General features: G+C 38.4%; 1 protein-coding gene across 1 annotated transcript in view; it reads right to left on the bottom strand.

Moving 5' to 3' along the window:
• LOC127425936 (rho GTPase-activating protein 31-like) overlaps positions 1–13,053 on the bottom strand; it is a 66,191-nt gene that overhangs the window by 37,958 nt on the left and 15,180 nt on the right. The window contains exons 4-6 of the mRNA XM_051672285.1: positions 9,671–9,753; positions 9,309–9,416; positions 8,015–8,157 (exon numbers count right to left, since the gene is read on the bottom strand). Of these exons, the coding sequence (XP_051528245.1) occupies positions 8,015–8,157; positions 9,309–9,416; positions 9,671–9,753 (334 nt within the window). The remainder of the gene's footprint in view (positions 1–8,014; positions 8,158–9,308; positions 9,417–9,670; positions 9,754–13,053) is intronic.

Raw genomic sequence — 13,053 nt, 5'->3', positions numbered from 1 at the left:
TCAAACATGCAGAATGTTTTGCTGAGATCTCGCTCTCTTCAGTCAGAGGTATGACACACTTGCCGATACAATATGGTGATGGTGCAGGGGTGACAAACATACTAACCACAATTATCTCTATCTCTCTGACTTCCTGTCACGTGGAGCTCCTCGAAATAACAACAGGAGTACCGCATGAACATAAACAACTGTAAAAGAGTGATATAGGAAGCGATTCATCGAGAAACATACCTTAAAATTGTGCGATTGCGTATTTATCCCCTCTAGGCTTTCCATAGAACACACATGTCCATATGCAGCTTTCAGTGAGTTAAAAATTATGTACAATAAAACAGATTGTTGTGCATCCACTTTCTGATTTCTTTAGTTATTTTAGTGTAGGAGAAGAACACATGGTGACAGAATCACTATGGATTGCAATCAGCATTTGTGATGATATGCAGCTGAGTGCAAATGCAGATGAAAATGGTTTGATCAGCTTGTTGTCAGTTCTTCAGTAAAAGAAGGAGGAGAACACGGTGCAATTTTTTTTCTGTCATGTTGGATCCTTTTTACCATTGGCTGGAACAATTAGCTCAGCAGGGAGTTCAGACGGTCAAGTGATTAACGACCTCCCGCTAGCAGATGCTAATGCACGCATTGTCTCCCTCCAAATGGCCGGTGTTTATGTTAAGGAAGCTCACACCTGAAAAGCACTGGAAAAATCAGCTATTGTGATGCCGGCTTTAGTGGGGTTAATGCTGTACTCCACAGTGTAAGACAGGGGTGTCCAAAGTCCTGCCTGTGGGCCATCTGCGGCCCTCTGACTGCTCTGATGTGACCCGCGAGATGTTAGAGAAATAGAACTGAATTTGGCCCTCTATGGAGAAACTATATGAAATTCATATTCTAGACACTGGATGTCGCTATCATGTACAGCCACTGTCTCCACTAGTGTGTTCTGTGCTGTCGCCACCAGCTTCATCCACTGGCAGAGTTTAACAGAGTTTGAGCACGCGCAGAGAACTGAGCATACTCTCCCAGAACATCCTCTGTAGCATTGGGAAGTATGATGTTATGAATTGGTTCCTTCTGATGTTTTGTTGAAACAAGAAAGGTAAATAATTGGCTTCCCAGCACCATTTGAGTGAGGACATACTGTAAGAGAGAACGCTTAAAATACTTGCACATCTGTGCCTGATGCCCGTGCGCAGCTTGCACATGCCCGTCTACAAAATCAAGCGCAATAATGTTTGTAACAGAACAGAACAGAAACTAGTATTCAATAGTTGAAAAATAAAAAGTAATTTATTGCATTTCAGAACAGGAAAATATATTTTGATTCAGATTAGTGTGATGAGTCACACCCAACACTGCTCAGTAGCAGCTCTATATGTGCTTTGCAGTGGCACTGAAGGGACATCAAAAAGATGAAAATGTGAATAAGCGAGTATAATATTTTACATAAGACTGTCACTGTTCACTGTATCACTATACAATTATAAGTGTTCTTTGTGAGTGAAATAGCCTATCATTTATTTATATGTAGGGCCTACACAAATAAAAGGTTAACGTGTAATCAATGTACAGGACCAAGGAAAATGTACATGTCCTTTTTGGCAGACATGATTTAATAGGCTCGTTAAGCCTGAAGCAAAAAATATCTTTAAGAGCAATATACTGTATCCCTAATCCAACATGTTAGCCAAGGTGCAAAATAGCTCTGTATACTCTTCTATGGATTCAGTTCGCTGCTTGAGGGACAGGAGTTCCATGGCTGTTAGATCCATAATGGGTCAGTTCTTCTGTAATGATGGAATCTTGAGAAGCAATATGAAGATCTAAGTACTGCTTTAATAAAAGGTAAACTTTATGCAAGAAATTAGAAAAAAAGAGCACTCTAACACAAGGACAAGGACTGACAAAGACACAGAGAACATGAAGGTATTATATACTCAAAGACTAACAAGGTTTACAAGACTAGTAACAAGAGAAACAGTTAACAGGCAGAACTTTAAAACAAAAGACACATGGGGGTCACGTGACGCCATATGAGGATCGGACATGTGAACGGCGAGCTCTGCGCAGTTTGCTAGTTTTAATACCTTTTATTACATAAACCGGTGAGATTCGATACCCTCTGTTCCATAACTGTTCTAGGAGGACAATATGTCAAAAAATTCAAAATCCTCAGCCTCTGGAGACATTAAAAGACACTTACATGCTCAGGCTGACACCCCGGAGCATGCCACGGACCAGGGAGTCGATTTGGTCGGAGAGATGCAGGAAATGAGGCGAGAGATGTTGAACATGTCGGCAATGCTGACGAAGGTTGTTGCTGACTTGGAGGATCTTGCTGTGATACGTCGATCGATCACTGCCATGGAGGTGAAACAGAATATGATGGAATTCCTGGACGGGCTCATTCCGAGTCTGCTCGACATAGCAGGCCATAAGCTGGAAATCGAACGAGCTCACAGGGTTCTGGCTCTGCGATCAGTTTTATGGATGAATCTACATGCTCTTTGTGTTTATTCTGCCTATTGGCTGGAGTTTGTTTTATAGATGATATTTTGCTGTGTAATTCTGTCTCACAAAATGTGTATAGAAACACCGTACTTGAGCAATCCGACGGCAAGGTTGTTGAGGGAGCACTTTAATCTATTGAGTCCTTGATCATAGTGAAGCAAAAGTGTGCAAGCCCCCTAGAGCAACATTTACACTTCACAGGATGTGTAAAAATGTTGGTCTTACACATATTTGGAGGCTTTTGAACCCATCTGGTAGGGACTATACATTTTTTTCATCAGTCCATAAGACTCTAGAATAGATTTGTTTTTTATATCTAAGTCTCTCATTTAATCTGTCGTTGATTGCTCAATTGGAAACATTTTAGTCTCAGATCATGCCCTGGTGTGTTTAGAGGTGTTGCCACATATGAAGAAAAGGAAATCATATAGTTGGAACTTTAATGTATCCCTCTTGCAAAATCCTGAATTCCAACAAATGCTTAAGACTGAAATCAATGTCTATATGGAGACCAACTGGTCCTCAATATCCTCTGTGGGCATGGCTTGGGAGGCACTTAAGGCGGTTCTTAGGGACTGGATTATACAGTATGCCGCTTTCACCAAAAAATCTGAAGCACAAGAACATGTGGAATTGGAAGGGAATATTAAAAGTGCCGAGGCAGAGCTGAAGCGCCGAATGTCATCTAATGGCCTCAGAGAATTGACCCAATTGAAATACAGATATAATACTATTTTGTTGAGGAAGGTGGAGTTTTGGCTATTCAGGTCAAGACAGTCATACTTTGAGTCGTGGGACAAAGCAGGAAAACTTCTGGCTAGATATACAGTATAAAACAGAGAGAGTCTTTTTCTACCATTCCCTCAGTGAAATCTGCTAGTGGTGAAATATTTACCTCGGCCACTGATATTAATAAGGCTTTTAAAGAATTCTATCTTGGTCTTTATAGTTCCACATCTTCATCTACTGAAGAGGATATTAGAAACTTTGTGGAACCATTAGAACTTCCTAAACTGTTGGCTGAGCAAAAAAACAAAAAAAAAAAAATACTGAGATAAACTTGGAGGAGCTTGGCAAGGTAATTAAGGCCTTGCCTACAGGCAAGGCTCCGGGGCCAGACAGCTTTGCCGCTGAATTTTTTAGATCTTATGCTACAGAACTGGCTCCACTTTTGCTAGAAGTTTATATGGAATCATTAAAGAATGGATTAATTATGTATTAATAAGTCCCCTTTCTGCTGGACAGAGTGGATTGAGAGGGAGGTTCGTACGCTTGGTGACCTATATGAGAGTAGAATGTTGAGATCCTTTGAAAATATGGTTCAACATTTTGGGATTCCCAGGTCTCAGTTCTTTAGGCATTTACAGCTGCGCCACCCGCTCTGTACTATTTTTGGGAATAGCATACACCCCCCTAAAGCGGCAGATACTCTGGGAATGGTGATTACTGCTTTAGGAAAAGGTCACAAGGCATCAGTGTATTACAAGAGATTATGGGAGAAAGATTTAAACTTGGTATTGGAAGAGGGAGTATGGACAAGGATTCTAAGAAAATGTCATGTCTACATCTACAGATGCAAGGGTGCATCTTATGCAATTTAAGATTTTACATCGATTTTATTGGACCCCCTCTAGATTGTATAGGCTTGGTCTGAAAGACACACCCACCTGCTGGCAATGCCAATCAGAAGATGGAGACACAACCCATGTTTTTTGGTGGTTTGTTAAGATTCAAGAATTTTGGTTGAGGGTTCAGAGTTTTATGTGTGATGTATTGGGCACTCAAATTTCATTTTGCCCCAGACTCTGTATTTTATGCAATAAGGCGGTCATTAATATAGGGGATAAATATCTAAAAAAAATTGGTCCTAGCCAGTGTTATGATTGGCAGACAGACTGTTCCTAGGGGATGGAAGTCGGCTGGAGGGCCCTCATTTCAAGAGTGGTGCACAGAGATGGGGAGGGTGGCGGCATTCGAGGAAATGTCATGTAGAAGGCTAGGCAATTTAGACTAATTTAATTAAAAATGGTGCAACTACTTGGCCTTCTTGGAGGGCTCTCGGGGAAGGGCAGTGGAGTGAGAAGTGTAGTTTTCAATGTGTGTGATTATTTTTATTTATTTATTCATTTATATATATACATAACAGTTTTCAAAATTACTGTTAATCTCGCCATTGGTTGTTGTGCCAGCATATTTGCATATATTTGCATAGCTATATAGCGGGGTGGCGCTACATGAACCACAGCAGAGCCTCATACCTCTCGCTGTCGGTAAGTTGCTGCGATGTTTGCTCTGTTGTAAAAAATGTATTATGTTTGTTTTCAAACACAATTTCGATGTATAAATCACACAAGAGTGTGTCTCTTTCATCTGTCATCTTTCTGATCCTGTTAAATGTATAATATTTGCAGAGTAAAAACCGAGAGTAGGCTATTTGAATATATATATATACATGCACACACTACCGTTCAAAAATTTGGGGTCACTTGCCTGAAATGTTTCTCATGATCTTAAAAACCTTTTGATCTGAAGGCATATGCTTAAATGTTTGAAATTAGTTTTGTAGACAAAAATATAATTGTGCCAACATATTAATATATTTAATTATAAAACTAAAATTTTATTGAAAAAAAAAAGTTTTTGAAATTTATGACTTGGACCGAATAATTAAGAAAAGCAGCCACTAGGTGCCCAGCATATAGATGGGAACTCCTTCAATACTGTTTAAAAAGCATCCCAAGGTGATACCTCAAGAAGTTGGTTGAGAAAATGCCAAGAGTACAAAGGGTGGCCACTTTGAAGATGCTAAAATATAACATAGTTTTGATTTATTTTGGATTTTTTTAGTCACAACATAATTCCCATAGTTCCATTTACATTATTCCATAGTTTTGATGACTTTACTATTATTCTAAAATGTGAAAAAAATAAAGAGTAAGTGACCCTAAACTTTTGAACAGTAGTGTATATATATATATATATATATATATACACACACACACACACACACACTGTCGGCCAAAAGTTTGGAATAATGTACAGATTTGCTCTTATGGAAAGAAATTGGTACTTTTATTCACCAAGTGGTGAAGATCCATAACACTCTTTTATCTGTTGTCCAATGTCTGTGTTTCTTTGCCCACTCTAACCTTTTATTTTTGTTTTTCTGTTTCAAAAGTGGCTTTTTCTTTGCAATTCTTCCCATAAGGCCTGCACCCCTGATTTTTCTCTTTACTGTTGTACATGAAACTGTTGTTGAGCGGGTAGAATTCAGTAAAGCTGTCAGCTGAGGACACGCGAGGCGTCCGTTTCACAAACTAGAGACTCTGATGTACTTATCCTCTTGTTTAGTTGTACATCTGGCCTCCCACATCTCTTTCTGTCTTTGTTAGAGCCAGTTGTCCTTTGTCTTTGAAGACTGTAGTGTACACCTTTGTATGAAATCTTCAGTTTTTTTTTTAGCAATTTCAAGCATTTTATAGCCTTCAATCCTCAAAACAATGACTGACTGACGAGTTTCTAGAGAAAGCCTTTTCTTTCTTTTTTTTTTTTTTTTTGCCATTTTTGACCTAATATTGACCTTAAGACATGCCAGTCTATTGCATACTGTGGCATCTCAAACACAAAGACAATGTTAAGCTTCATTTAACAAACCAAATAGCTTTCAACTCTGTTTGATATAATGGTAAGTGATTTTCTAGTACCAATTTAGCATGATTACTCAAGGATAAGGTGTTGGAGTGATGGCTGCTGGAAATGGGGCCTGTCTAGATTTTATCAAAAATGACTTTTTCAAATAGTGATGGTGCTGTTTTTTACATCAGTAATGTCCTGACTATACTTTGTGATCAGTTGAATGCCACTTTGGTGAATTAAAGTACCAATTTCCTTCCGAAACAGCAAAATCTGTACATTATTCCAAACCTTTGGCCGCCAGTGTATATACTGTCATTGAAGAAGAGGATCAGAGGAGATGATTGAACCCAAATGCTGGAAATTTAATGAAACACAAAACAAAACAAGCTCAAACAAACTAGGAGAAATAATCCAAGAGCAAATAACTAGAGATGTTAATTCAGAAGGCAAGCAGGCTGTATGAAACATCCATTGGGTCTAGACCAGACTTGACAATGAACTGAAGGATGGGGTGAGTATATATAGAGTTCTTGATGAGTTCAGTAATGGATGACAGGTGTGGGTAATCAGTACTCAGGGGAGTTGGAGCAGGAAAAGGAAGGAGTGGAGACTGATGTGGGCATGACATATACACACACACACATATATATATATATATATATATATATATTGCAACTTCACCCAACAAATGGCTTATGAAAGCCAACAGCACCATCTACTGAACTGTAAATTTCACTCCAATTCTCACAAAAGTTATAAAGAGATGCGTAATGATCCTAAATATGAAAGTCCAATAATTTCTAAATATCCTAATATGGGAAGCCCATGTCATTCATTTGTTCATTCATAAGTAGCCTAATGTGCTTAATGTGCGATTGGCAAAGCGAGTGCAGCCATGCACTTCCCGGTTTCTGCCATATGTTTTAAACAGCTCATCATGAGTGATTAATTTACATGATCAATAATAGATTAATTAATTGACCGAGTGTTCTTTAATAGCACGCCATTGTTTGATTAAGGTCTGTATTCTCGTTAATTCCATAAAAGAGGTCTACATGCTTCATAAAGTGAAGTCTACTGTATATCATATTCTGTATAAACTAAGACATGCCCGTTCTTTTCCCGTTACTCTCTTCTGCTCGCCTTTTATTATGCTGCATTTTATTAATTCAGTCGAATCATACATTTACATGTATGTCCTCAAGTCAAGAGGCTGATGAATTGATAAAAATGTTAATGCCATTCTCAAATATGAGATTGTTGCGGTGCTTTCTCTTGTCTGTAGTCTATATTGATTTATGTTAATTTTTTTCAAGGGTTGTGATTGATTTTCTTTCCTGCTCCCTCCAAAAATTTGTGCTATAGCCTACTTTATACCAATTTGTGCTTTATACCAACTCCCTGTTATCTACAGAAACAGCAATAAATAAATGTTCAGTTACAGCGGAAAATAAGGCATTTACATGAGGCATTCATAATCTACTATAAATATGACCAATGACGAACTGGTGCATGAGCACAAAGTAACACATGCGGCACGCTTTTGAGTTAGCAAAAGAACATTTTCACGTCAGTTTCTGCCTTTATAAATCCCGATTTGTTCCCCAGTTTTAACGTAGGATAAAATCCATGGAATTTAGGATTGAATGATGAATATCACATGCAAGTAGGCACTATAATCACTATAATATATAAGCTCCGCCCCACATGTAGCCCCGCCTCATTCTGCGGGCTGCAGCCAGGTCCTTCTTGTTTTTTTTTAGAAAAATTAATTGATGATACTACTGTAATTTGAAAAATTACAAAACATTTAAATTATATTTTTGAAAACAACAAAAAGATTTTTCAAGATTTGTAATGCTAGCTGTACCTTCTCTGGGCTTGGAGGCTTGAATGTTATGGTTGAAGATCTGCTCAGTGTGGTTGAGAATGAACTCCACAACCAACTGCTGGACTCGCACCTCCAAAAATGCTACGTCACCATTGCAGGAGGGCACCTCCACTTCCTTTGATCTGAAACAACAGTAAAAGATGGTACTTAGAAAGAAGGTCATGATTATTATAGTAGTTTGCTATGAAGATATTGAATATAAATCCATGTTTGTGAGGAATGTATGATTACAGTAGATGTCTTTTCTTTTTCGAGATAAGTCAACATAAACACTCTGGAGTACCAAGCTGGTTCAAACTTACCTAAAGCTGCATGATCGTTTGGATAAGAGACATTTTACAAGACCATGTCATACATTTTTTTTATTTTTTTTAGATTATCTACAAAAGGAACCAAATATACTCAAATACTCTTATGTGTCCACTCACTCTGGTACTTAATATGCTGCTTCATTCGTTTTTGTCTGCAGCTTGTAAGCTATTTACACTTCTGCCAAACTCCCTACCTGTCTCCCATCTGTCTGACACCCTTTTGTATACTTAGTATCAATGTCTTTATTTAAAAAAAAAAAAACAAGTATAAAAACCTTTTCATGATCTTACATGCATTTTTTCCCCCACAAAGTTCATCATAAAATACAATAACATAAGGTAACCGGTGGAGAATATTATGGCCACGTATAGCACGTAAGCATTAGTGCCATGAATGCAGAATGTAAACATGACAATTACACATGATCTACAGCATATTTATAATTTTAAATCATCATTGAGTGGTTAAAACAGCTTCTTTTACTGAGCATATAGTAATTGATAACACCTTTCACTGTCACATGATTAACATTGTACATGTAGTAATTTGACAGGGCAGAGTACGCCTCATATTTAAATGGTCTCCTTTAAAGCCAGCCCCAATGGTATGGGCTCTGTCCGAATGTTCACAAACAGTAAACCGCGGCATGACTCTTTTCACTTTCTTTCTAGCTCTCAGAAAAAAAATTATAACTTTGCTGTGAGTGTAACAGAGCCTTAATTGGGAACTGATCGCTAACAGACTGTCATACAGTCAAGTCATATTTCTAAAATAAACCTTGATTTCATAAGGTTTTTCCACACACTGATTATAAAATTATATAGTTAAGTTGTTGTATATTCAGTGTTCAATGATTCTATAGCCTACTTATTTTTTTATAATAAATTAGTATCTAACATAAATAATAACAACACTGGGCAATTGGTGAATGAAATTAAAGTAAAACCACTGCAAGACTGACCGAAGGAGATTTGGAGCCCAAACCAGGGCAAGGTTGCGAGCGTGCATGTTGGTCTGGTGACTGAGAGTAGCCAAATTAGCAAGATGTTTGGTGAGGTATTCCAGAGTTCTACAAAGAAAGAGCAAAATACAGAAATAAAAGTAATCTTTCAGCACAAATATTTATCCAAAAGCGACTTCAAGGTATTCAAGGTATACATTTTCTGTGTGTGTTCCCTGAGAACAATTTTTTGCCATATTGTATTTACAGTTCACATACAACTAAACTAAAACTTGAAATCCAATAAAGATACTGTAAGCTTACAGAAAACGGCCACAAACTGAAAAAAACTCAGTACAACAATATGTGAATGACAGCTGTACCTGAAGTGAGGACCGGGCAGTTCTTTAATGACACTCTTAATGTTTCGGAGCTGTTCCTGTTCCTCTTTAACTGACACTGCATCCTACAGTTTACACAGAAACAGAAGAATATATTTTAATGTGTCTGTGTAACTATGGTCACTATGGATTATGTTAAACAGCATTTTAAAGTGGTGCAAAAACAATGCACATGTCAATAACTGGTAAAAGGGTTAATTGGTTGATGGCAAATGCAATGAGAAAATGCAATATGATTATTTACTTGTCACCATGCCGTAGGAAGGGTCCAAATTATGTTCCTTCCTGGGTGTCACAATTTTAAGGAATTTTAAGGTACACAGCAGAATGTTTGGTTATTTGCGTTTTGGAAATTAAAATCTGTTAATATTTAAAAATAGTTCAAATTCAAGACCTTTAATTGAGGGGATACAGACATTTGATGACAATTGACCACTCTTCATGTTATGTTAATTTTATGGTAGATAATAGTTTATCAAACAGTCCTTGTCTTATCATCTCCTCAGAAACATACCCTTACCACAATGAAAAAAACATTCGTACTCCATGCACAAAACACACTACTACTGTACATTTCAGACTGAGCAAAATAAATACACCTAATGTTTAATCCAATAATATTAATCTGTAATGTTGTACTCCTTTTAAACCCTGACGATGTTCAACCACTAGCACTAGTTCAACCTATATATTTTCTTCTCTTTCCTCTTCCTCCTGTCCTACATGTTTTATGCTCCCCCTTTCCTCTACATTCTATATTTTTGTATTCTTTTATATATGTGTCATTGTTTTTTTTTTTTTCTTCTGATTAACAGTTTTTATTGATTCATACAATTAACAAAGAAAAGCAAAAAATATATTCACAGAATCAACATTTAACCCCCACTATTACCCCTCCCAATCCCCAACACCCAACCCCACCCTGACTCTCAACAATCATCCCTGTGGTCACACATGAGTATACACACAACAAAAATAAAATAAATAAAAAATAATAATAATCACACATTTAAAACTATACTTCTCTCTCCACTGCCCCTCCCCAAGAGCCCTCCAAGAAGGCCAGATAGCTGCCCCATTTCCTATCAAATGAATCTAAGTTACCCAGCCTTCTACATGACATTTCCTCGAATGCCGCCACCCTCTTAATCTGTCTGCCGATCATAACACTGGTTAGGACCCAATTTTTTGTGTGTTTAACCCCTATATTGATGACCGCTCAATCGCCTAAAATACAGAGTCTGGTCCAAAATGAAATTTGAGTGCCCAATACATCACACATAAAACTCTGAACCTTCAACCACAATTCTTGAATCTTAACACACCACCTAAAAACATGGGTTGTGTCTCCATCTTCTGATTGGCATCGCCAGCAGGTGGGTGTGTCTTTCAGACCAAGCCTACACACTCTAGAGGGCGTCCAGTAGAATCGATGTAAAATCTTAAATTGCATGAGATGCACCCTTGCATCTCTAGATGTAGACTTGACGTTTTTTTAGAATCCTAGTCCACACTCCCTCCTCCAATACCAAGTTTAAATCTTTCTCCCATAATCTATTGATAGAAGTTAAAGCTCCGTCCTCCAGACTCTGAATTAACAGGGAGTAATACACTGATGCCTCATGACCTTTTCCAAAAGCAGTAATCACCACTCCCAGAGTATCTGCCACTTTAGGGGGGTGTATGCTACTCCCAAATAGTACAGAGCAGGTAACGCAGCTGTAAATACCTAAAGAACTGAGATCTGGGAATCCCAATATGTTGGACCATATTTTCAGAGGATCCTTTGTCCACCTTTGTCAATTGGCCTATGCAAATTACTGAAATGTAATCTGGGACATTTACCATTCCAAATGAAGGACTTCGCTATGCTATCAAATTGCTTGAAATAAGAGAGGGGGACATCTATAGGGAGAGATTGTAGCAGGTAGTTGAATTTTGGAATACAATTCATTTTAATTACATTAACCTTCACAATCATAGATAAATGTAATGAAGCCCACCTGCCCACATCGCTCAAAAATCTTTTTATTAAAGGGTCAGAATTAACTCTTATCTGTGTCATTGTTAAATTTAATGTTAATAATAAATAATTAAATAAATAACTGCTGTGAAAGCTTCAGCCTCAAAAAAAAAAAAAAAAGAAAGGAAAAAACCTGAAAGGAAACACTTTATATGCCCATACTATCTAAAAATGTGCTTAAATGTTTATGCACTAGACAGAGGTGAATTTTCTACAGTTTCGCACAATCAAAATGCACATTAAGGTCATGGCAACTGGTGTTTTGACGATTTGTGCTTATAAAGCACGATGGCAATACACTTGTCGGTTGGTATACAGCAGGTGCGCAATAGCTTGATGTGACTGGCTCAGTGAGAGGTCCAACCTTGGCAAGAGGCTGGATCAGAAAATATTTACCCCGAGACAGAGCACTTGTTTTAAATTGAATGGGTGAAATTGGAACAGTCAATATGGTGGATGTAGAACAGGAAGTCCTGATTTACAGGTAAGTCCTGACTTACTGGTAAGTCCTATCACCTTTTAGATACTGACATCGCATGTCAGTCAACTCGAGAATGCACATGTGCATTAACTGGTCCAGCTTGAACAACAGTGTTTTTTAGCGTGATATGAGCTAAAGAAGCACAATTTATGAGACCATTAGCCGCATTCCACTATCGGGCCAGTGTGAGCCAGGGCTATCAACTGGTCAGCCGGGTCCAATGGCCTCGGCCCTTGAGCTGCGAGACCAAAATCGGTCTGCGTTCCCACCATCGGGCCAATAGCGTTGCTCTAAAACCCGTCCTTTATAAACAGCCCTGTTGCCAACGTCACACCCCATCCATTTCACAAGCAAGAAGGAAGCTCAAGCTGAGGTAACATGTTATCTAGTTATCTAGAATATCAAGTTTATATTGTTTGTAAACATTAGCTATTTAGCAAGATAAGTTAGCATTGACAAATCACTGATTGTAACTGCCATGGTGTCTCCACTAACAGCGGGGCGATGTCCCAGCACACCGTCCATGATCTCGAACCATAGAAAGTTCTTTCTTTGGCTATCACTTTGTTCATTGTGCATTTTAACGGATTTGTACTGTGCCCGCAATTTTTGTATTTTTCTGGATACACCACCTGGCAAGTTTGGCAAAACTCCGCCTTTGACATTGACTCCGCCTCAATCCCCATTTGGCCTTGATTGGCCCAAGGGTAATCGGCGGGCCAAAGGCCATTGGCCATTGGCCGTTGGCTCCGAGAAAGCCCAGAGGACGCATGATGAAGCTCCGGAAGTGATAGTAGGAACGCAACTGGCCCTGGCACGCATAAGCACACCCTTATTTGGCTCAACAGTGGAAATGCTGGT

The sequence above is a fragment of the Myxocyprinus asiaticus genome, chromosome 3 (assembly GCF_019703515.2).
Source record: "Myxocyprinus asiaticus isolate MX2 ecotype Aquarium Trade chromosome 3, UBuf_Myxa_2, whole genome shotgun sequence".
NCBI lineage: Eukaryota > Metazoa > Chordata > Actinopteri > Cypriniformes > Catostomidae > Myxocyprinus > Myxocyprinus asiaticus.
This window is presented reverse-complemented; position numbering and strand designations above follow the sequence as displayed.